At 54.7% G+C, this 20,844-nt stretch overlaps 9 protein-coding genes across 9 annotated transcripts; 5 read left to right on the forward strand and 4 right to left on the reverse strand.

The window, feature by feature from the left end:
* Window positions 1-2,213, reverse strand: EI97DRAFT_158783 (aldehyde dehydrogenase). The gene is made up of 4 exons (XM_033793316.1): window positions 1,636-2,213; window positions 1,495-1,578; window positions 1,354-1,444; window positions 1-1,298 (listed from the first exon to the last, which is right to left on the reverse strand). Exons 1-4 carry the CDS (start codon window positions 1,994-1,996, stop codon window positions 395-397), a joined length of 1,440 nt encoding a protein of 479 aa, XP_033651005.1. The 5' UTR covers window positions 1,997-2,213; the 3' UTR covers window positions 1-394.
* A 1,978-nt stretch (window positions 2,214-4,191) lies between these two features.
* On the forward strand, window positions 4,192-5,115 carry EI97DRAFT_158900 (uncharacterized protein). The gene is made up of 3 exons (XM_033793317.1): window positions 4,192-4,539; window positions 4,591-4,799; window positions 4,860-5,115. The coding sequence occupies exons 1-3, from the start codon at window positions 4,362-4,364 to the stop codon at window positions 5,079-5,081; spliced, it is 609 nt and encodes a 202-aa protein (XP_033651006.1). The 5' UTR covers window positions 4,192-4,361; the 3' UTR covers window positions 5,082-5,115.
* A 635-nt stretch (window positions 5,116-5,750) lies between these two features.
* On the reverse strand, window positions 5,751-8,851 carry EI97DRAFT_496036 (uncharacterized protein; the record flags this gene model as incomplete). The annotated part of the gene is made up of 3 exons (XM_033802464.1): window positions 6,590-8,851; window positions 6,149-6,489; window positions 5,751-5,843 (listed from the first exon to the last, which is right to left on the reverse strand). The coding sequence occupies exons 1-3, from the start codon at window positions 8,736-8,738 to the stop codon at window positions 5,751-5,753; spliced, it is 2,583 nt and encodes an 860-aa protein (XP_033651007.1). The 5' UTR covers window positions 8,739-8,851.
* Window positions 8,852-9,332: 481 nt separating this feature from the next.
* EI97DRAFT_452395 (kinase-like protein) lies at window positions 9,333-10,025 on the forward strand (the record flags this gene model as incomplete). Its single annotated transcript, XM_033800406.1, has 2 exons — window positions 9,333-9,867; window positions 9,958-10,025. The coding sequence occupies 2 exons, from the start codon at window positions 9,333-9,335 to the stop codon at window positions 10,023-10,025; spliced, it is 603 nt and encodes a 200-aa protein (XP_033651008.1).
* Window positions 10,026-10,657: 632 nt separating this feature from the next.
* On the reverse strand, window positions 10,658-13,167 carry EI97DRAFT_503530 (ribosome assembly protein-like protein Noc2). Its single transcript, XM_033802787.1, has 3 exons — window positions 12,352-13,167; window positions 12,213-12,303; window positions 10,658-12,162 (listed from the first exon to the last, which is right to left on the reverse strand). The coding sequence occupies exons 1-3, from the start codon at window positions 13,103-13,105 to the stop codon at window positions 10,725-10,727; spliced, it is 2,283 nt and encodes a 760-aa protein (XP_033651009.1). The 5' UTR covers window positions 13,106-13,167; the 3' UTR covers window positions 10,658-10,724.
* Window positions 13,168-13,339: 172 nt separating this feature from the next.
* Window positions 13,340-15,626, forward strand: EI97DRAFT_444985 (VPS28-domain-containing protein; the record flags this gene model as incomplete). The annotated part of the gene is made up of 5 exons (XM_033799936.1): window positions 13,340-13,423; window positions 13,482-13,718; window positions 13,769-14,097; window positions 14,139-14,434; window positions 14,584-15,626. The coding sequence occupies 5 exons, from the start codon at window positions 13,340-13,342 to the stop codon at window positions 15,624-15,626; spliced, it is 1,989 nt and encodes a 662-aa protein (XP_033651010.1).
* A 550-nt stretch (window positions 15,627-16,176) lies between these two features.
* EI97DRAFT_383649 (GroES-like protein) lies at window positions 16,177-17,526 on the forward strand (the record flags this gene model as incomplete). The annotated part of the gene is made up of 3 exons (XM_033795923.1): window positions 16,177-16,203; window positions 16,399-17,202; window positions 17,275-17,526. The coding sequence occupies 3 exons, from the start codon at window positions 16,177-16,179 to the stop codon at window positions 17,524-17,526; spliced, it is 1,083 nt and encodes a 360-aa protein (XP_033651011.1).
* Window positions 17,527-18,354: 828 nt separating this feature from the next.
* Window positions 18,355-19,239, forward strand: EI97DRAFT_159017 (uncharacterized protein). The gene is made up of 2 exons (XM_033793318.1): window positions 18,355-18,690; window positions 18,755-19,239. The coding sequence occupies exons 1-2, from the start codon at window positions 18,623-18,625 to the stop codon at window positions 19,203-19,205; spliced, it is 519 nt and encodes a 172-aa protein (XP_033651012.1). The 5' UTR covers window positions 18,355-18,622; the 3' UTR covers window positions 19,206-19,239.
* EI97DRAFT_159027 (kinase-like protein) lies at window positions 19,095-20,290 on the reverse strand. The gene has a single exon (XM_033793319.1). It carries the CDS (start codon window positions 20,143-20,145, stop codon window positions 19,273-19,275), a length of 873 nt encoding a protein of 290 aa, XP_033651013.1. The 5' UTR covers window positions 20,146-20,290; the 3' UTR covers window positions 19,095-19,272.
* Window positions 20,291-20,844: the final 554 nt, after the last annotated feature.

A 20,844-nucleotide genomic window follows, 5' to 3' on the forward strand; every position in this document is an offset into this window, starting at 1 on the left:
CACACACAAGATACCATTTCCAGTTACCGCGTCTGCTACCCGTAGCTACGTGGGGATATACAAGGTGCTATACGTGGAAAATTAAGAGTACCTGGGGTATGACGATGGAGGGGCAGGTTCATCGGAGGTTTCCATATCGGGAAAGCCGATTACACTCCCAAGAAAGCTATACTGGTTGGGGTATGGTTGGGAAGTGGGAGGATACCTAGGTAGAGATGGAAAAGTTCCGCCGGAAGTACTTATGTAAATACTCCAGGCACAACTGGACTACCTCACACCAACAAGTTCGAGACCCTCCTAACTATGCGTGCACATTTTTATTCCTTCGTTCATTCATCATCATCATGGTATCTTCATCTCTTACTGCCTCAGCAGCTTATAACTCCACCACATCCTAATTCTTATAGCAGTGGATGACGCGAGCATTCATAAACGCCAGCAGGCCCGTCTTACCCCACTCACCACCAATGCCAGACTCCTTGTGCCCACCAAAGACGGCCTGAGGCGTCGGCTTCTCCCAGCTGTTGACGAAGACGCTGCCCGCCTCAATGCGGCGCGCAACCGCCATCGCCTTCTCAACGTCCTTGCCCCACACGCAGCCTCCAAGACCCGTGTTGGTGTCGTTGGCGCGCGCAATCACCTCGTCGAGGTCGGACCAGGGCTGCGTAGGCACAATAGGGCCAAAGGGCTCTTCAGCGACGATCCGGGAGTCGTTGGGCGGGTTGTCGATGATGGTGGGCTGGATGAAGAAGCCTTTTGTGGGCTGGGGCTCGGGCTCGCCGACGGCGAACTTGTAGCCCTTGGCCTTGGAGTCGGCGAAGAAGCCCTTCACCTTCTCGTACTGCATGGCGTTCTGGACAGGGCCCAGCAGGTTGTCGCCGTCCTCGGGCGGGCCGACCTTGATCGACTTGGTGAAGTTGACCATCTCCTGGAGGAACTCTTGGTAGATGGACTCGTGGATGTAGATGCGCTTGGTGGCTACGCAGACCTGGCCCGAGTTCTGGAATGCGCCCATGACGACCTCGGGAGCGACCTTCTTGATGTCCACGTCCGGGAGGATGATGGAGGCGTCGTTGCCGCCGAGCTCGAGGGTGACGCGCTTGAGCGTCTTCGCGCTGGCCTCCATGACCTTCTTGCCCGTGGCAATGGAACCCGTGAAGGAGATCTTGGCGACATCGGGGTGGAGCGTGAGCTGAGCACCGAGCTCGTTGTTACCGCCAACAGCCTGGACGACACCGGGAGGGAAGATCTGCTGGGCGAGCTCGACGAGCTTCAGGCCGGTGTAGGGGGTGAAGGGACTGAAGTGTGTTAGTATACCTCATGGGAGCGGGCGTGGATGAGCCGGGAACGTACGAGGGCTTGACGACGATGGTGTTGCCGGTAAGGAGGGCAGGGGCGATCTTGCCAATGGAAAGAATAAGAGGGAAGTTCCAGGGGATGATACCTGAAGGCATGTCAACTATGTCCGTTGCACACTCCGGGGACTCAACATACCACCGCAGACGCCGAGAGGAGTGTACTCGGTATAGACGATCTTCTCGTCATCCTCAAATTTCTCCTCCGGGATGTCAAGGGCACCTGTAAGCGGTCAATTGGGTGTTTGGTCAGCTTTCATAAGCGCTAAATAAAACCCACAGTGGTACTGGATGAAACCGACAACCCCGCCAACCTCGATGCCTGCAATCTTCTGGGGCTTGCCCGACTCCTTGCACAGCAGCTGGGTGAACTCTGCGGTGTGCTGGCCGAAGAGCTCGGCGAACTTCATGAGCAGCTCCTTCCGCTTCGCGATGGGGGTATCTCTCCAGGCGGGAAAGGCCTTTTTCGCCGCAGCCACGGCATCATTGCAGTCCTGCTCGGTGGCAATGGGCACCTCCCAGAGGTCCTCGCCGGTTGAGGGATTCACGCCGTGGTGAATGTTCTTGCTGCCCCGCTGCTCGCCATCGATAATGTTGTAGAACTTGTCGAAATCTAGGGAGGAAACCTTTGAGGGAGACATGGCTGCAGCTTCTGTTTTTTTGGGGGAGTATACGTGTGGAGGGATCTGATCCGACTGCGAGTGCGAGAAGGCGGGTAGTCTTATAGCCGTGAAATGTTCATCAAGAGTACTGCCGAGCTATGCCAGGCATGGAGCAAGTGCAACGTCGATTGTTTGACATGCGGGCCTTTCCTCGGGCGTGACGCTGATTCGCGATTAGTGACTGGAGCTTCGGGGCGGACCATGGATGGGGCGGTCCGGGCCAGTAGGACCTCATCCCAGCTGTACGCGGGGCCGCATCACCAAATGGAGGGGTACGAGGGGTACGTGGGGTACTGGCCGTACTGAGTGAGGGGCATGCGGCATGAGAGCTCGGGCGTCAGCAGCTTGAAAACCTGTACAAGTAGAACAAGCGTCTCCGTCTGCCGGGTTGCTTGTCCCTCTTGTGACAATTGATGTTGGATCCCAAGGCGTACGGTCGGTCATTCAGGGCGCCTGATCAGGGCTCTGGCTGTGCTCTCTGCTGGCCCGGTTGCTGCTGTTCGCCCAGGGACACAGCCCATTGCCGCCGGCCTCTCTTTCTTGATGCTTCCCTCTGCGATTCAGGCGTGCCCGAGTCAGATGCTGTCATCTCTCGTTACTGTGTATGCATCTGGCGAGGACATTGGATGACTTTGGGCAGTGTAAAGCATACAGCAACCTGTTCGCAGAGCAACCGTCTTTGGCCGAGAGGATGTCGCTGACGCCAGCAATGGGCTGCGGTTGCGTCCTAGAATCATCTTTAAATTCGTCCTCGTCCGTCACTGGGAATTCATGCTAAGTTGAAGAGCGTAAACGGGGAGGGGGAGGGCACCCGTGGCCAGCAAACTCTCGACGGAGGGCTCTCGAACATGAGAAGATGCGGGCCGCACGACGTTTGGAGAGCCGTAGAAATAGGTCTTGTTCAACGCAACGAAGAAGAGGGCGTTATTGTAGGCATGAAGGTTATATGCTCTTTGGAAAGTCGTCTATTGTCGTTGAGAGCATGTGCAGTGGTGGCAGTACTGTGGCGTAATCCCGTCCCGTCTCCCATTGGATCCAACATTAGCGTCTTGGCAATACATCGTGCCTTCTGAGCCCCTTCTAGAATGCTTTTGCTCTTCTTTATCAACCATCGTTGTCAAGTTCAGATGCCCCTTTGACAGCATCCCCAAGCCCGAGAAGCTGATAGAACACTGGCCTTACGTTACCAGCATCATCTACTTGACTGACCTCACCTGGGTTTCACTCTCCTTGTGCAATGGTGAAAGGAAGACGGATCGTTCAGAGGATGTGTCACCTATCACCAGGAGAAACCCCGAAGTCCTGTGTAACCAACCTTCTCCAACTAGCAAGTTGGCCACTTCTCTCTTCTCGTTGATGATATATTGCACTAAATCTAACAATAGCCACGACGCTGGGGTCGGGGTGCTGCGACCCTCTTCCCCAACGCATCCTCCAAAAGCGCCTTCCATCACGCTTAGCAGCCATCAATGGCAAGCAACAAAAAAACATCACGACCGGCAATATCAACCGTGATGAAGGATACGATGTTGGGAGACAAGTCCCAACGCGGCAAAAACCTCCTGTTAATCTCAACGTTAATGATCCTGTTGCTCGCTAAACCCACGTCAAGCTTCTGCCCTTCCCTGGTTGCAATCAACCGCCCTCGTGTGGTTCGCGACCTCGACCACGCCCATCAATCTATTATATAGACCCTCCCGACGGCTCCAAACTATCTGCCTCTCCGTCACGTTGAGGCCTCTGCTCCCCGCTGCTATTTTTGGCCGCTTTTAATTCACCCTCTGAACGACATGTCGGGTTTGCCCCAGGTTTCGCAGAGTTCTAGAGCCAACGTGGTCTCTTGCTCCTTTCCCAGGTCGTACCGGGAGAACCGTTGGGACATGCGATGCAATTTAGTCGGGAGACCACACATGGTGTTTGTGGCGACACGCCAGGGTCTGCGCCGGGTTGGGGACCATCAAGCCAAGACCCAACATTGCACACGATGCTGGATGGCCGTTTGAATGGGGCAAGAAGCACCTTCGAGATGCTTTTTTTGTCCTACTCGACGATGATTTCGCTCCTGTGAACCAATGACGTCCTGCACAATGGTTTGCCTCTCCCGTCCAACTATCTCCCTTTTCGGACGTGACGATGGAGAGCTAGAACCTGGGGATATACAGTCTCTCGTACCCGGATGAATGTCTTCACATATAAGTACTGCCCTTCCTTTCCTCTCTGAGTCCATTTCCACAACAACTCGCCACCTCCTGTTCCATACTCCATCATCGTTGCACTGTCCAATCCCCGCTTTCCCGAATTCTATCTATCTACCCTCACTGCCTTACCCCATCACCTTCGCACAATGAAGTACACATTCACTGCTGTTGCCCTTGCGGCTCTCTCCCTTGCTAGCCCCGTCCCGGATGCGGCCGCTGCATCGCCCCCGTCGTTCAAGATCACGGACGTCATTCACGGTGGCTCTGGCTGCCCCCAGGGCTCCATTGACATCGACTTCAGCGACAGCAAGATCCTTCCCATCCGTACGTTCTTGATGCTACTTGCTAGCATTTCCTGCCACTAACTCCAACCAGGCTTCAGCAAGGACTTCACCGCCTCCGTTGGCCCCAACGTCCCTGCGGAGGAATCCCGCAAGAACTGCCAGCTCAACATCGCCCTCAAGTACTCCCCCGGCTACCAATACAGCGTTTACAGCGCCGACTACTCCGGCTGGGGAGACCTCGATGCCGGTGTCAAGGGCTCCGTAAAGGCAAACTACTACTTCTCTGGCGAAACTGCACAGGTACGTTTCTCGCTTCCATTTATAACAATGTCACAAACGTCGACTAACTTACTACGGCAGTGTTCCACCGAGCTCGAACTCAACGGCCCCTTCAGCGGCCGCTACACCAAGCACGACGACGTCCAGCTCTCCGTCTGGTCGCCCTGCGGTGGCGACTCGGCGCTCAACGTCAATGCCCAGGTTGCGCTGACGCCTCTGGGCAAGGGCGCGGGTACTTTGGTGGCGGTCAAGGAGAGCGCCAAGTTCACTCACTCCCTCTACATCAAGTGGAGGCAATGCTAGATGTGAGCACTGGTGAATCGGGGTGGTGTTTTAGTTTGTTCGTTTGGATATCGTGTATCGAGTTTTATTATCTTTTCTTTCGTTTTCTCAAAGAAAAAGTTGGGTTTTGGGGATATTTGTAGATAGAGTGTAGGAGTTTGAGAGCAATACCCAACAGTTTCAGTTTCAACATTGCAAGCGTTACACTACTTCTGTGAAGCACAACTCACCAAAAGCAAGACATCTATGTCAGCGAGGAAACCAAATCTGATCAATTGCTCAATACCGCTATCTCGTCCACTTCCTGCTTGGACCCGCCGACCCTAACTTCGACCTCTCAGGAGGACAGCAACCCAAGCAGTCGCCCTCTCCTTCACCAAAAACAAACGAAAAAAAAGAACCTACGTAGAACGATCTTTCCAAAGCACACTAATCCTTCTCCCGAAGCAACATGATGTTCAACGAAGCTTTCCCGGCCCGCACCCTTTATTTATCCTCACATTAACCCCAATATCCAGATGTCCCCTTACCTGGTAAGTAGTAACGCACCGCAGGAGACCCTGCGTCTGCTACAAATTGCTACTGCTATTCTTATTATTAGTATTCTTATACTTGTAACCGTCTTGCATATCTCCGCCATTTTGTCTCCGTTTTTTCGTTTTGCGTCCCGTTCCGTTCGTGTCGTGTCGTTTATCGGATCCATGGATCCCTGGGTGCAAGTGGTGGTGCCTTGCAGATACGTGCGCTGTGGGAGGGATGGGGGAATCGCTGAGCAATGGGCACCTGCAGGATGTGAATGATAGGGAGACGGACTATACTAGCATAAGATGGACTACTGGATGGGTTTAGACTGCGGAATGGTATTCGTTCCGTTCTTGTGTTCTGGCCGAAGAATACATACCCTAGGGTACAAACAAGGATGTCCCACCATATGCACTCAGAAACCTATACCGACAGTGATTCATGAGAAATCTTCGCTCTGACTCGAGGACTTAGTCAACGCTATTGGTACTCATGCGACTGACGATTCCATCTTCATCCTCTTCTCCCGCTCTGTCATCACTGCTCTCGCGCTCAACGTGCTCTACATCCTCGCTCCCCTCCTCTTCTCTTCCCTCCTCCTCCTCTTCCCGTTTCTCGCCCTCCTCCTCCTCCTCTTCTCCCAAATACCCCGGCCTCTCCAACTCCTCACCACCCTCGACCCACACCCTCCCCAGCTCCCCCTCAATCTCTTCCTTCCTCCGCCTCCACTCCTCCACATGCCTCAACTGCTCGCGCAAATCATGCAACTCCTTCTCGACGGACGACTTCTCCGACTCGGTCCCGATGCGCTGAAACTCCCACTCGTCGCCGTTCTCGCCCTGGCCCAGCGTGAGTGTGAAGGTGTGGTATCGCTTCAGCGACGCGCGCGTGGAGATGGTGATGAGTGCTACACCCAACCGTTAGTCATCATTGCAAATCTAAAAACCCATGGGACAGCAGGCCGCATGTGTCCACAGAGTTCCACGATAGAAGGAGAAAAGACTTACTGATCCCCTTCGCCTTCGCCCTCTCATACAACAACCCCTCAACATCACTACTCACCGCGCTCGTCCCCTCATCGACAAACGCATACCTCGGCTCATGATACAGCAACCTTGCGACGCCCATGCGCTGCTTCTCGCCCCCGCTAAACACGTCCTTCCACACCTTCTTCGTGTCCCACCCCCCCTCGCGATCGGGCAGGTAGCCCAGCCGCGCCTCCTCGAGGATCTGGCTGAGCTCAAAGTCCCGCCGACCCGCTTCCTTCATGTCGACCTCGGTGTGCGGGTAGATGACTTGGTCGCGCAGCGTGCCCGTGCTGAGGTAGGGGCGCTGCGGGAGGAACATGATGCCGTCTGTGCCTATGGAGCGAGGGCGGCTGACGAGGCCGCGGTAGGTGGGCCAGAGGCCCGCGACGATGCGCGCGACGGCGCTCTTGCCGACGCCGTTGGGGCCCGTGATGAGGAGGTGTTCGCCCGAGTGCACGATGAAGGAGAGGGATTCGAGGAGCTCGTCGCCGCCCATGGGATACAGGGCGGGTGCGACGATGGGCACGTGTTCGAGTCGCACGCCGTCGAAGCCTTTGTGTACCGTGCCCTGGATGTCGCACATGGAGTAGAGCTCGGGTCGGGTGCCGGGCGGTGGGTGGTATGCGTCTGCGTGGACGCGGTGGAGGGCGCTGATGAGGGTGTATACGCGCGAGGTGTAGCCTGCGAGTTCGGAGAGGTCTTTGATGGAGTACATCATGCGGCCTCCGGCGTCGGCGAGGGAGAGCATGAGCCGCTTGTTGGTGATGAAGTCCTTCATTCGGCTGCGTTCACGCGTGGTGCGTTCGGCGCTGGTGGCGGAGAGTTCGGGGAGTCCGCCCAGGCCACCCCAGGTGGGTAAGAAGACGGGAAGAGAGGTGATGAGGTAGCCGAAGGCCGACCACGAGTACTTGAGGACAAAGTCTTCCAGCATGTTGTACCGGATCTTGAGGCTGTAGATGCCCTCCATCCAGTGTTTGAGGTCTTTGAAGCTTCTTTCCAAGAAGTGCTTTTCCATTTGCTCGCCTCCATAGAAGGCGACTTCTTCCGCATTGGCGATGAGGCGCGAGTGGAGGAACCGGAAGTCTCCCTCCTTACGCCCTTCGACGGCTTTCAGTTTTCCAAAAGGAGGTGACAGCTTGCGGAGGACCGTCGCTGTGAGGAAGTAGTTGCCCAGCAAACCAGTAAGCGCAAGCGGACCCAATGACCGAGCGAGCTGGTAGTTGAAGACGCACAAGTCCACCAGAGGTTTCCCTAGTGAGGAGTACAGTGACGCCGCAGCCGCACAGAACTGGGTCAAATCCTGCGTAATGTACTGATCCGCGCCCTGTCCAACTCCACCATCCAGATTCGTCAACTTGTAGTAGTTGAGATGGTCGTTGAGATACAGGTCGTGGATATATCGCGTGAGCCTGGTTCGGAACGCTATTGAAACCTTCGACTGCAGGAACTTGATCATGGCGTTGGTGTATGACCCTAAACTGCCGACTCCAAGCCACTTGAGAATTCCCCAAAGGAACGCCTTGCCATTGCCGGCCACCAAGTCTCGTACAATCTCTCCGTCCAATCGCGCAATGACGAGGGAGAGGTACGTCCGCAGCATCAAGAATGCGCTATGGCTCAGAAGAAGACCCGCCTCTTTGCTGCTCCATCTCGGTATCATGATACTCAGCAAGCTGAGAAATTGGTGGAGAAATGCTAGATTGAGGCCCGCCTTTGTCTGTGGGGGAGGAGCTTGAGGGTTGGTAGCGTCTGTCATGCGCGCCGCACGCGGAGGCTGGAGGAAGAGTCGTCTATGCGCATCGAACGTGGTCTGTTTCGTAGGGTGTATGACGACCTTGGACGTGGAGTCTCGATAGGGTACATAAATCGTCCTCGAGCCATCCTTTCCCCTCAGGCCGGAATTCCTCCTCAACAGCCGTCTACCCGTCTCTTTCTCAGCGCGCCGCTTCTTGTACCATCTCTGGCCTCCATAACCTGTGCCGATTATTGTGAGAGCGAGAGTGATCGTAGAGACCAACTTCGTGAGCTGGGAAGCATTCGAAACTCGGGACCGCAACCGGTTGGCATAGTGGGTGTAGAGGGCTAACAGAGGATCATGAGGTTCTCGTAAAGTGGATTGTGCGGCCATTGTGGCCCGTCTCTGTCCCGCGGACCCGGGTTAACATGTCGTGAAGCGTGGTTGAAGGAGCACGAATGCTGCGCTCTCACGAGCAATGACATTCCCTGGCAGCTGTTGTGGTGATGCGCGCCAACCCACTTTCCTTGAACTTGAGCCGAGGCATGTGAAGATGTGCACGTGCACCTTGACCTTCACCCTTGGCATCAACCTAGCCTTTTTACACAACATAACATGCCCCCACATAACAACTATGTGGCCAGCACATCTACGGCCTTCTGAACTATAATCTGCTTTTTACTTTTGAAGCGCTACCCTCCCTCCCAGCATCTCCTCGGTAACCATTTAGCTGCGCTTCAAACTCCACATAGTACTGTACATGCCACAAAGTTAGGAAGTAGGCTTCCGACACATGATTAACCCACCTTATCGCCCAACATCATCACAGTGCCTTCTCCATTTGCGTCGAAGATGCGACTATCTCAAAATATGCCAGTCTCTAGCGAGCCAAAGCGCGAACTGCTCATGGTAGGCATGAGCGCAAAAACCTACCGCATCGGCAACATAGTGCGGAAGGAATGCCACATACTCGCTGACGACGAACTCATGACGAAGCAAAACAGAGACGCCTGTGAAACGGAAGCCATCATCTATCGGATCCTAGGAAGCCACCCTCGCATCGCGAACTGTATATCGATTACCCCTGACAACCAGATTGAGCTCGAATACTACCCACACGATAACTTGAAGGCGTACATAAGCAGGAATGGGGGAAATGTCACCGAGTTGGACCGCAGGCGTTGGGCTCACCAGATGATTGAGAGTGTTGCGTATATACATTCCAAGGGCATCAGGCACTCTGATCTCCGGCTCGAACAGTGGCTGGTGGATACAGACCTAAACGCCAGACTTGGTGACTTTGATGCCGCTGGATTTGACGATCAGCCAGAGCTTGGTTTGAAAGCGAGACGGCCCTCAGGACTGGAGACATGGAGCCACTACCTTCCTCGAGACCCCGAGAGCGGGGGTTCAGTATATTCAGATATATTCGCGCTAGGCTCTTCGCTCTACGAGCTTTCGACTGGTCATCAGCCGTACGAAGCGGTGGATGGAGAACGAATCCAGTCATTGTTCGAAAGCGGTGTCTTTCCGGATACTGAGGGAATTCTACTTGGGGACATAATACTGGGTTGCTGGAAGCAAAGATTTTCATCTGCAAGAGATATCTCAGCATTGCTAAATACGCCCATCGACGACACGTCCGACCCATCCGAATGCGCTCTCAGTCTCATTACCTGAGCTTGCCAGGCTCCGGGAGTGAGTGTATCTATGAGAACACCGTTAGCAGATGCCACCGGTCGAGATATCCATTTATCAAGTCGAGCTAGAGTGATCATAACCCGGGTCCAGTCTGGATCCGCCAGTGGACGTAAAGTTGACTCTCTAGTACCTGGGTCAGTTTTGGTTCCACTGGCGGCCTTCTCATCACACGGGTCCGCAATATACTCTCCTGTTACTCTAACATACGGAGTATGTAACTCTATACTCCTTATACGTCCCCTATGAGGCAAGGGAGGGTTGAAGGGCGAGGGACGGATTATCTGGAGCACTAGAAAGGGTTGTCAAGGCGATATTTATACCATGTCTGAGGAAAGCCGAGCGCTTTTCCTTTCAGAACTTCAGCGTGGGTGGAGAACGGCCAGCGCTTAGTTGAGACACAGCAGTGTGCTTTCCTGGTAGTGTATGGTAGTGTAGACCGATACTGTGCCTGAGTCGAGATGCATGGGTTTCAAGGGCTACGGCCGCAATGAATACATGAGAAAGAATGAAACCTGTAACATGTGCCATGCACCGTTTCTCTGGAACAGTGAATCGCACCGGCAGCCACGTCCATGTCCCAATCAAGTCGATATACGCACAAATGAACGGAACGCCAAGAAGTCCTTCCATTCATTAACTAACTAAAACTGCGTGGTATCCAATACACTCACTCCAACATCACTCGTCATCTTCCTCTTCAGAATCATCACCATCCATCCCCTCCCCTTCCACCTCCATCTCCATCTCCTCCTCGTCCTCACCTTCCTCCTCACTCTGAGATCCCTCTTCCTCATCCGCACCTCCATTGATCTCCGCCTTCTCCGCCTCCTTCCTCTTCCTATCCTCCATCTTCCTCGCCTCCTCCAACAACTTCGCCTTCTGCGCCCTCAACTTCCTCTGGCCGCTTACATACGCCCCCAAAGGCGTCTTCTCCCACTCTACATCCTTCAAGAACCCTTCCACGCCAGCACGATCGTTGGGCGCAAAATCGACCTTGACCCTCTTCTCCTCGGCCCACTTGGAGTTCGCCTCGAGTTTCTGCACAAGGAGTGCGATCAACGAGTTGAGTTTGGCGTTCTTATTGCCGCCGGTCCTCTTGGACATGGTTTTCACGTAGCGCTTCAGCATGACGATGACGGGGAGCGCCAGTTCTGGGAATGCGATGTTCTTGGCCCAGAGAACGAAGAACTCGGAGAGCAGCTCGACCATCTCCTCGCCGACGCCGTCTTGGTACGTGCGGGTGCGAAGATAGGTCTTGCTGGCTCTGATCGACGTGGTGAAGTCGAGTGCCTTGAGCGTGCTTGGTTTAGGGGGCTTCTTCATCTCCGCGGAGTTGAGCACCTCGATCAAGGCAGGTGCGAGAGGGATGTAGGTCGAGGTCGCGGACGAGATACGCAGCAGCGACCGCACGAGCTGGAAGCGGAGAGGGAAATACTGTGCCGTGGGGATGAGACGCATAGCTCCGATTGTGACCTGCACAACCGGATAGATCAAAGGTCTCAAGGGGGACGGCTTTCCGGATTCGGCTTCACGCAACGACTCGCAGTGTGCGGAGACGACTCGGGACCAAAAGTCGAGGGAATGGACGTATTGCCAGTTATAGACAGTCTTGTAGGAATCCTTCGTCTTGTTGGTGATGCTGGAGCGCAGGTGGACGGCTAGCTGGCGGATGAAGGCGAAGCCAGTGGTGTAGCCGACATTGGGGTCGATGCCCCACAGCTCCGAGGCAGTGTTCTTCATGAGGTTGATGCCCTGAAGGGTGTGGACGGAGGTGTTCCGAGATCCCTTGACAAGGCCCTGATATACTTCCTTCAGAACTGCCTCCTTGATGCCACTATCACCGATGACAACCAGTCGACGCAGGACCAGGAAGGCAGTCAACCGGGTCACTTCGGTGTTCGAGTTATCAGCCCATACGGAGGCAACCGTCCGGCTGACCTCACGAACGACCTTCTTGAAGGACAAAATGTAGGGGAGGAGTTCTTGGAGAGACTCCAGGGTTTTTCGCAGCGTGGACGCGTCGGAAAGGTTCTCGAGGAGGTGGTGGACGGACACGGCATGGGATTTTAGAAGAGGGGTGAGGGTGCGGAACTTCTTGGAGTCTGTGGGTATCCGGCTACGTTGGTCAGCCCATGTACCATTCGGGGTATTGCGGTGGAAACTCACATTTTGCCTCCAGCGCTCTCCCTGACTGGCAAGTGGTGTTGAAGGACCTTGGGTACAAGATCGAGAGCCGTCACAAGGAGTTGATGGTACACTAGAAAGGGTTAGCTTATAAGGGTGATTACAGTCATCGGCAACATACCATCTGGGTTTGATATTGTGTACTTGTACTTTTTCCCGGTGTCCTCGTTGATGTGCGCCGCTGACCGGAAAGCAAGCACAACCTCCTTCATGGCCCGCAAGGAAGATGTCTTCTCCATTGAAGTTTTCCACTTCTCCACGAGTTTCTTCGTGACCTCGTTATCTGTTCCTTCCTCACTCTCGATTTTCGCATCCTTTGCCGACTTCTGCTTCTTTCTCGGTGTTGCCTCATCCTCACTGGCACTGAGCGCATCTATCTCGGCAAGGTCTGCGTCCTCGGCGAAATCCAGGAGCTCCGCATCATTGTCCTTGAGGTACTTGTAGAATTCCGGATCCTTCTCGGCCAGCGCCGCCAGTTGTTCCTTGTGCGCCTCCATGTCGTCGCCGGACTCGCTTTCTGCTGCGGATCCATCCTCGCCAGAAGATTCATCGCGTTTCTCCTCCACTGGTGTTCGCTTTCTCTTCCCGGTCTTGGTCTTCGTGCTCTTGTTCAGTTCGGGGAGCTGGAAACCGCCCTGGAAGAACTGGTCCATGGACATCTCGCCGATAGGATTCTCCCCGACATCCTTGCTCTTAGGCTTTGTACTCCCCTCTCCATCCAAGGCATCGGCAGGCGCATTATCTCTCGCTCTCCTCTCCTTCCGCTTCGCGCTCATCTGCACCTTTTGCTTGATTTTGGCATGGTCTTTCCGGCGCTTGAGCACGTCCTTGAGCTTGTTCTTCTCGAACTTCTTCGTGGATTTGGAGACCGGCATCCTGGCGAGATTAGGCTCGATACTCGTGCCAGTCGAGAACGTTGGGAAGAGAGAGTTGCCCGGGGCCAGAAAATGTGAGAGTCGTCCCACACAGGGCTCGAAAAGTTCCACTAGCGCCGGGAACAAGTGGCCCGAGCTTCAACTTTCTCCACACCACCTCTTCAGCAGGATCTCAGCGTCTTGGAGCCTCAAACAACAAAGTTAAGCACCCCTTCATCTGGTTGGTACTGCACAATGTATGGAGGTCGGCAGCTCGCGTACGCGCCCACGCCGTACATTCCCCGCTCGGCACTGTCGGCTACCATCAATCAGGACGAGGTACACCATAGCCGCTGCTGTGGATCCTCAATCGCTAACGAGGACTCCCGCGACATAGGAAGTGAAGTTGTCAACGACGAGCACCGAACGCGATCTGTACGACTCACTGGCAGAGATATACAGCATTATTGTCACGCTCGATGCACTCGAAAAGGCCTACCTGAAGGACTCCATCCACGAAGCGGACTATACCGAGACCTGCAGCAGGCTGCTCAAGCAGTACAAGTCAAACCTGGCAGATGAAGGTGTTGCAAAGGCCTTTGGAGACTTGGAGTCGTTCAAGAAGCAGTGGGATGTACGTCTACACCTGGGTATCTATTGGTTGCCGGGCTAAACCTACTTCAGATGGAAGTGCCACGAGCAACAGAACGACTACGCGTTGGCATACCGGCGACCGTCGAACAAGGACCCACACATAAAGCCAATACACAGGGAGAATCAACAGACGCCACGCTTGTGGTGAATGCAACCGAAGACTTCATCACGCTCCTGGACGCTCTCAAGCTCGGTTTAACCGAGAAGGACACTCTGCACCCATATCTCGTTGATGTTATTCAAGGCGTCAACAAGGTGACCGACAAGGAGTTTGACAGCAAAGCCAAGATTGTGCAGTGGCTGATCACGTTGAACCAGATGAGAGCTTCGGAGAAACTCAGCGACGACCAAGCGAGAGAGTTCCTATTCGACATGGAGCAAGCATACCATGGATTCAAAGGCACATTCAAGAAGGATTGATCAGCGTTCTACACTGTGGAAATGCGACCTGGTTGAAGTTACGCCCCGATATGAGGCGGGGTATTTCGTGTCATCGGAATGGCCTCCGAGAGTCGGAATATCTTCCGAAGTACCCCGGAGCGCCAGTTTCTGCTCAACGCAAACTCCGCCAGGCACGGGCGTTGAGTTGCCGACATGGTGTCCATGGCTCGTGGGACGATGAAGTCCGGCATGGGTCTGGCCGATCTTGCGATAACTTCAGATTGCGGCCACCCGCACGGACCACCTCCAATTCTGGTAAGACCGCTAGTCCTTCTTACAGTCAGTAATCGCCATATTCTGTGTCCGTTCTTTGTCGATATGGCTACTGTAAATATGGAACTGCTTGATGGTTCGGAATATGTTGGTGCCCATGTTTGCTCACAATGCTAACGCCTCGGCCACAGTTCTGGATCTTCCTCAACTTTACACGAAGCCCTCAGCCGAAACTCTCCTCGATACGCTTGAGCTACTCACCTCCGCCCCCCCTTCATGGGACGTTAGCGACAACGAACAAGAGGAGAATGGATTGGGCACCAGGGGCAAGCGGCGGATAGCCAGGTCGCGACCACAAATAAATCCAGAGGGAGTGACAAGATACCTTACGAGTATCGTGAGCAGTGGTCTAGGATGGATTCACAATGAGGAACAGAAGGAGGAGATATGGAGCCAGGCGAGCCTTCGGCTTAGCGAACGCTCAGGTCGGACTGCCATGGGCGCAATATCCCGTCAGTTCCGGATACCTTCGCCAGCTGGATACTTCGAGTTGTCTATACACGAACCAGCTCTGACTGGCGACGATCTCGGTCTGAAGACCTGGGCTGCGTCGTTTTTGTTGGCGAAACGACTGCACACGTTCGATTTTCTTCGACGTGCCTCGGAAGCGCCGCAGGTGCTGGAGTTGGGATCAGGGACAGGCTTGGTGGGACTGGCGATGGCGGCGCTGGGAGCGGACGTGGTTCTCACAGACCTCCCCAGCATCTACCCCAATCTGGCGCGTAACGTATGCGCGAATAGCGAAGTGGTGGTTCGAAACGGAGGTTCCGCTCGTAGCGGTATACTCGACTGGACGGAGCCGACGATTTGCGAAGTGTTTCCGGACGTGTCACCAGCCGGGAGTGAGGGCGGTGTTCCGCTCAAAAGCAAGTTTCCCGTGATAGTAGCGGCCGACTCTCTGTACTCGCCAGAACACCCGCGCTGGCTAGTCGATACCATTGCGACATGGCTGTCGGACAGTGAAGATGCCAAAGTGATTGTGGAGTTTCCGCTGAGGGAAGCATATGCACCGGAGCGCCAGGACTTCCGTGATAGGATGGAGGCGCTCGGCTTGCATATACTGGAAGAAGGCGAAGAGTGCGGTTACGACGACTGGGGATCGAGTGACGGAGATGATAACGAGGCGGGGCTTGTGCGGTGTTGGTGGTCGTGCTGGGGGAGGAATCGTGCATAGAGCGTGTGCCGATGGACACCCCCACTCGCCTCCCTCCAAGGTTTTCCCGTGAGGTCACGCTTACAGCAGATTTATGCGCTCTTCGGGGGTTTCTCTGCCGTTTTCTCCTTTACCGCCTTTTCAGCTGTATTTCCTTTTAGTCATTTAGCACGCAACATACCCACTCGGCGACATCGGCAGAGACAGGAGGTGCTGATAGAGCACACGATGAACATGCAGTGACACTTGAATAGAGCTCCGGATAATCTGGCGGATAAATCTAGAGCTTCTCCACCCTCTGTCCTCTCCCTAGCCAAAAGCTCAAAAGGCCATGCGCCGCGGAAGAGGGGGGCAGTTGGTGGTGAGGGGCTAGAAGCTATAATTCTTCGGCCCCTTTCTAGCACCGGCTGCTTGACTGGAGTCCGTCTCAACTAGCTTTCCAATGAGTTCCTGCTTGTGCCTCCGACATATCTTTCCCTCCAAATCAAAAGCTGCCCCTGTGCAGGAGAAAAAAGAGACGACAACAACACCGCCAAAGGAGGAGCAGCAGCAGCAGCAGCAAGAAATCAAGATGGCGCCTCAGACAGCTTCTCAAAAGGTGAGAGTATCAATTGAAGCGCATGCCCCGCCGCTAGGACCCCTCCCCTCACCATTACATCACTTTTGGACGCTCAACACCAAAGGGCCAAAATCGCATTGTATCGACAATTGGAAAAGAAATACAGAAAAATGGCAAATGAACGAAAAACGAGCAAATCAAAGCAGAAGTACATATACTGACCAATCTGTCTAGAACCCTTCGTTCGTCCTCCAAAAACAAGACCACCTCACCTTCGAAGACCGCCCCATCCCCCAACTCCAATCCCCCTACGATGTCATTGTCCGCCCTCGCTGGACCGGCATCTGCGGTTCCGACGTGCACTACTGGACGCACGGCCGCATCGGCCACTTCGTCGTCGAGTCGCCCATGGTGCTCGGCCACGAGTCCGCGGGCATCGTGTCCGCCGTCGGCGACAAGGTGACGACGCTCAAGGTCGGCGACCGCGTCGCCATGGAGCCCGGCGTGCCCTGCCGGCGCTGCGTGCGCTGCAAGGAAGGGCGCTACAACCTGTGCCCGGACATGGCGTTTGCCGCCACGCCGCCCTACGACGGCACGCTCGCCCGATACTACACGCTACCCGAGGACCTGTGCTACCGGATCCCCGAGACCATGTCGCTCGAGGAGGGCGCGCTGATTGAGCCCACGGCCGTGGCGGTGCACATATCGCGGGCGGCGGCCATCAAGCCGGGCGACCAGGTCGTCGTTTTCGGTGCTGGCCCCGTGGGCCTCTTGTGCTGCGCCGTCGCGAGGGCGTACGGCGCCAGTAAGATTGTGACGGTGGATATCAACGAGGAGAGGTTGCAGTTTGCGCTCAAGTACGCGGCGACGCACGCGTTCCGGAGCGAGCGTGTTAGTGCCGAGGAGAATGCGAGGAAGTTGATTGAGCAGACGGGCTTGGTGAATGGGGGTGCGGACGTGATTATCGATGCTAGTGGCGCGGAGCCGTGTATCCAGACGGCGATTCATGCGTTGAGGATGGGGGGGACGTATATCCAGGTGCGTTTGTTTCGACTTTCTTCGTGTCATTGTAGCGGCAGTTGGTTCAGAGTGATTAACGATGGGATATAGGGCGGCATGGGCAAGGCGGACATCACCTTCCCCATCATGGCCATGTGCACAAAAGAACTCAACGTCAAGGGCTCGTTCCGCTACGGCCCTGGGGACTACCAGACGGCCGTCGACATGGTGGCGTCGGGCCGCCTCAGCGTCAAGGAGTTGATTACGAGAAAGGTCAAGTTCGAGGAGGCCGAGCAGGCGTTTGCCGATGTGAGGGATGGGAAGGGCATTAAGATTTTGATCGAGGGGCCTGAGGGGGAGTAGATATCTAAAAGCGTGTGTTGAGCGTGGATTTTCTTTTACTTTATTTTTTTTCTTTCCTGGGTTCTTCTCTTGGGATCGGGCATGGGAATGGGGGATGGGTTGGGGGGAATATTTAAGTATATACAGTTAATGAAAATAGAAACCTATATGATTGTGTTTCATTGCTTGGAGTTTGTGTCCAGAACGAATTATTTCTCCTAGGATAGATACCCCTCTTCCCATGGTATTGTCCCCTTCGTCCATCTGCTTGCCAACAGACGATACGCGGAGGCTGAGATGCCCTGACGTTAACAGCAGGAATGAAGCCCACTGATGCATGTGTAGTTTATCAGGTACCCTGCCCAAGGGTTTCCCTATCAGATAATGTCATCAAACTCCTTCCACAATCTAACTGTAGGCACACTGCAAATGAGTGCTTGACCAGAAGGCTTCACTCTGTTTGCATCTCGCCGCTCCTACCTCGTCGGTCCTCCAGGCAGCCTACGAATTTTACTTTCCTCTTAGTAACCGTCTCCTATATGCAAAATAATATCTCCTTTATTATCAGGCAAAATCTCTGAACTCTTTCTACAATCCATTTCTCGTCACACTGCAAATGAGTGCTTGACCAAAGGCTTCCCTCTGTTTGCATCTCGCCGCTCCTAAATCGTCAGTCCTCTACACAAGCGCACGAATATCACTCCCCTACTTGGTATCCCAATCCCGTTTGCTCAATGCTCCATCCCGCTCAACCAAACGCCTTGCTACCAAAGGGGAGAAGTGAAGACATGAAACCCACGCCACAGCCTCGCCGCACACCGACATACAGAAGTACCATACCTACCAATGAACCTCCCCACTCCCACCATAACATGAAACACATCCATCGTTCGCACGCGCGCTTCCCCTCATGCCGTTTGCACGCTCACCCCATTTCCCGTTTCCAGTCTCCCGTTCGTGAGGGGCCTGCAGTGGGGTAAAAGAAACGGAATTGAAATCACCACTGCTTTCCCAGCATCAAGGCGAAGTACGCATTTCCAGGTTCAAGGAACGAAGCTTCCATCGCCTCCGCATACCGCTCTGTCGAAGTGATAGTACATCGTCCAAAAGCCACAGCATGGGGAACAAGAAACGCCTGTACATCGCCGTCTACCCCAGCGGCGTCGTCGGCAACGAGGAGAGGAGGTCCGTTCCAAACCGCTCGCACCCGCTTGGTCTTTACTGACTACCGTTGCCTTTGCGACTGTAGATACCACTGGGCCTTCCTCATCGGCCCCAAGGCCGAAAAGGGCCAATCCGCACGAGGAAAGCGATTCCACGTCAAAAACGAACCCCTCACGGGCTGGACGTACGAGGAAAAGGACGTCGCCGACGTCAAACAGACCACGACGCTGCTGGGCCGCGTCCTCATCGCCAAGATCGAAGACGAGCAGCGTCTCGTCGACCTGCTGCGCAATCAGCCCGTCGTGAATGGCGATCCGAATTGGAGGTGTCGGTCCTGGGTGGCGTCGGCGCTGGAGGCCGTGGCCAGGGATGGGAGGTGTGTGGGCAGGGCGGAGTTGGATTGGGGCAGGATTGAGCCGTTTGTGAGGGGGTATATTGGGCGGAAGAGGGAGGAGGGGAGGTATGAGAGGCCGGAGGATTTGGCGAGGCCGCGGCCGACGTACGATTTGCTGGAGGGGAAGGAGACGATTGTTTGAGTACTCCTTGAATAGGTCTTCAATATATTCATGGGCGCCTGAAGTCCCTGGGTTCATGGACCCCGCGCTACCATTCCCCGTACCATTTGCAGCGCGTCCTGTCCATTTCCAGCTCCTCGGGATAGGGGTCGAGTATTGAGAGTAGGGTATTCTGCCATTCGGTCCGTAGAATGTTTCCAAACCACGCGCACGCATATTCCCAGTAGGCCGGATACCATCCGGCAAACTCCCAATCGATGATGGCGACAATCTGCTCCCCACGGACGATGATGTTTGTGGGATTCAAGTCACAGTGTGTGAAGACTGGAGCACCCCAATCATCTCGGTCCTGTCTGGCGACCATGGCTTTGAGGTCACGGGCATCTTCTTCGGATACGTGAGGGCCGATCTGCGAGGGTTCAAGCCCGTCCCTTAGCCAGTGATGGAATTCGAGCGTCGATTTGAAGGGCCCGAAGCGTGGAGTTCCATGGGGCAGACGCGTGTCATAGAGCGATCCTCCAACACAGCTCTGTATTCCAGTTCCTGGCGGCGGCTTTAGACTTCTAAGCTCTTGGATCATGTTCTTCAGCTGTAGAAAGATTTTCTCGCGTGCCCCTTGCGTCAGTTTTGTCCAGGCGGCTGCTAGAGATTCGCCTCGGATGCGTTCCATGACGATATATGCACGCTTTTTGTGGAGGAAGGAGCAATAGACTTTCGGGACTGGGATCGAAGTGTGTTCCGCCACATACTTCAGCGTCGCCGCTTCGGTAAGGTGGACATCGAGTCCCGTCTTGAGAATCTTTCCTTGAGTTAGACGGACACAGGGCGGGTCCCGCTTGAACACCTTGGCTGTTGTGTGGAGTGCGATGCGAGCTAGCAACCGGTTCCGGAAAGTATTGTTCACGGCGAGTCCTTCGCTGCCTTGGTGGAGAGCATCAGGGTCAATCCACTTGATGACCATTGCGAAATTCCATCCAAGACAACCACAGCCCCAGCAATTCCCCAAACTCGGAGTACTCACAAAGATCCAGACACCATACAGCAGACAAGTAAACTCCCTCAGAACTCAGAGATTGCTCAGGCAGTACAAGGAACGGCAAGCGACACTCCTGGATCCAACGAACCTCTCATAAGAGCAGTCCTTAGTTGAGAAACCGCGTATCGAGCGTTGTGTGCCTAGACATTGCTATAGCGCGACGCAAAGGTTTCGACTGAGTAAGGTAGGTCTCAATGTAATGCCGGATAGATTAGGATGTTGAGAAGGGGGGGGGGAACTGGAAGTCGAATCGTGGTGCAGTTTGGATGCCCGATTCGAGCTAGCTTATCTTGGCAGCCCCGGCCTCTCACTCACTCGTACTCACGTGGTTCTAATGAAGACAGCTCCTCGATAATAGATTTCATATGTGCGCAACGAGCATTTTGAATCGGCTACCTAGGCATCTATATATCATCCATCCCTCCTTATACAATCACAGGATAAGAAAAGGCCGTTCCGACCCTTCTTATTAACCCCCTCCTGCGACGCCGCAACAATACATCCACCCGCAGCAAGCAACCAAACCTTGGGAAGACACCAAGGCGCCGCTTCCCCCTCGCTGCGCTGGCAGGCAATGAACCTGCATCATGCGCGTAAGACGTCCCGTGCCTAGCCCCCCTTCTT

Source organism: Westerdykella ornata (genome assembly GCF_010094085.1).
Source record: "Westerdykella ornata strain CBS 379.55 unplaced genomic scaffold EI97scaffold_27, whole genome shotgun sequence".
NCBI lineage: Eukaryota > Fungi > Ascomycota > Dothideomycetes > Pleosporales > Sporormiaceae > Westerdykella > Westerdykella ornata.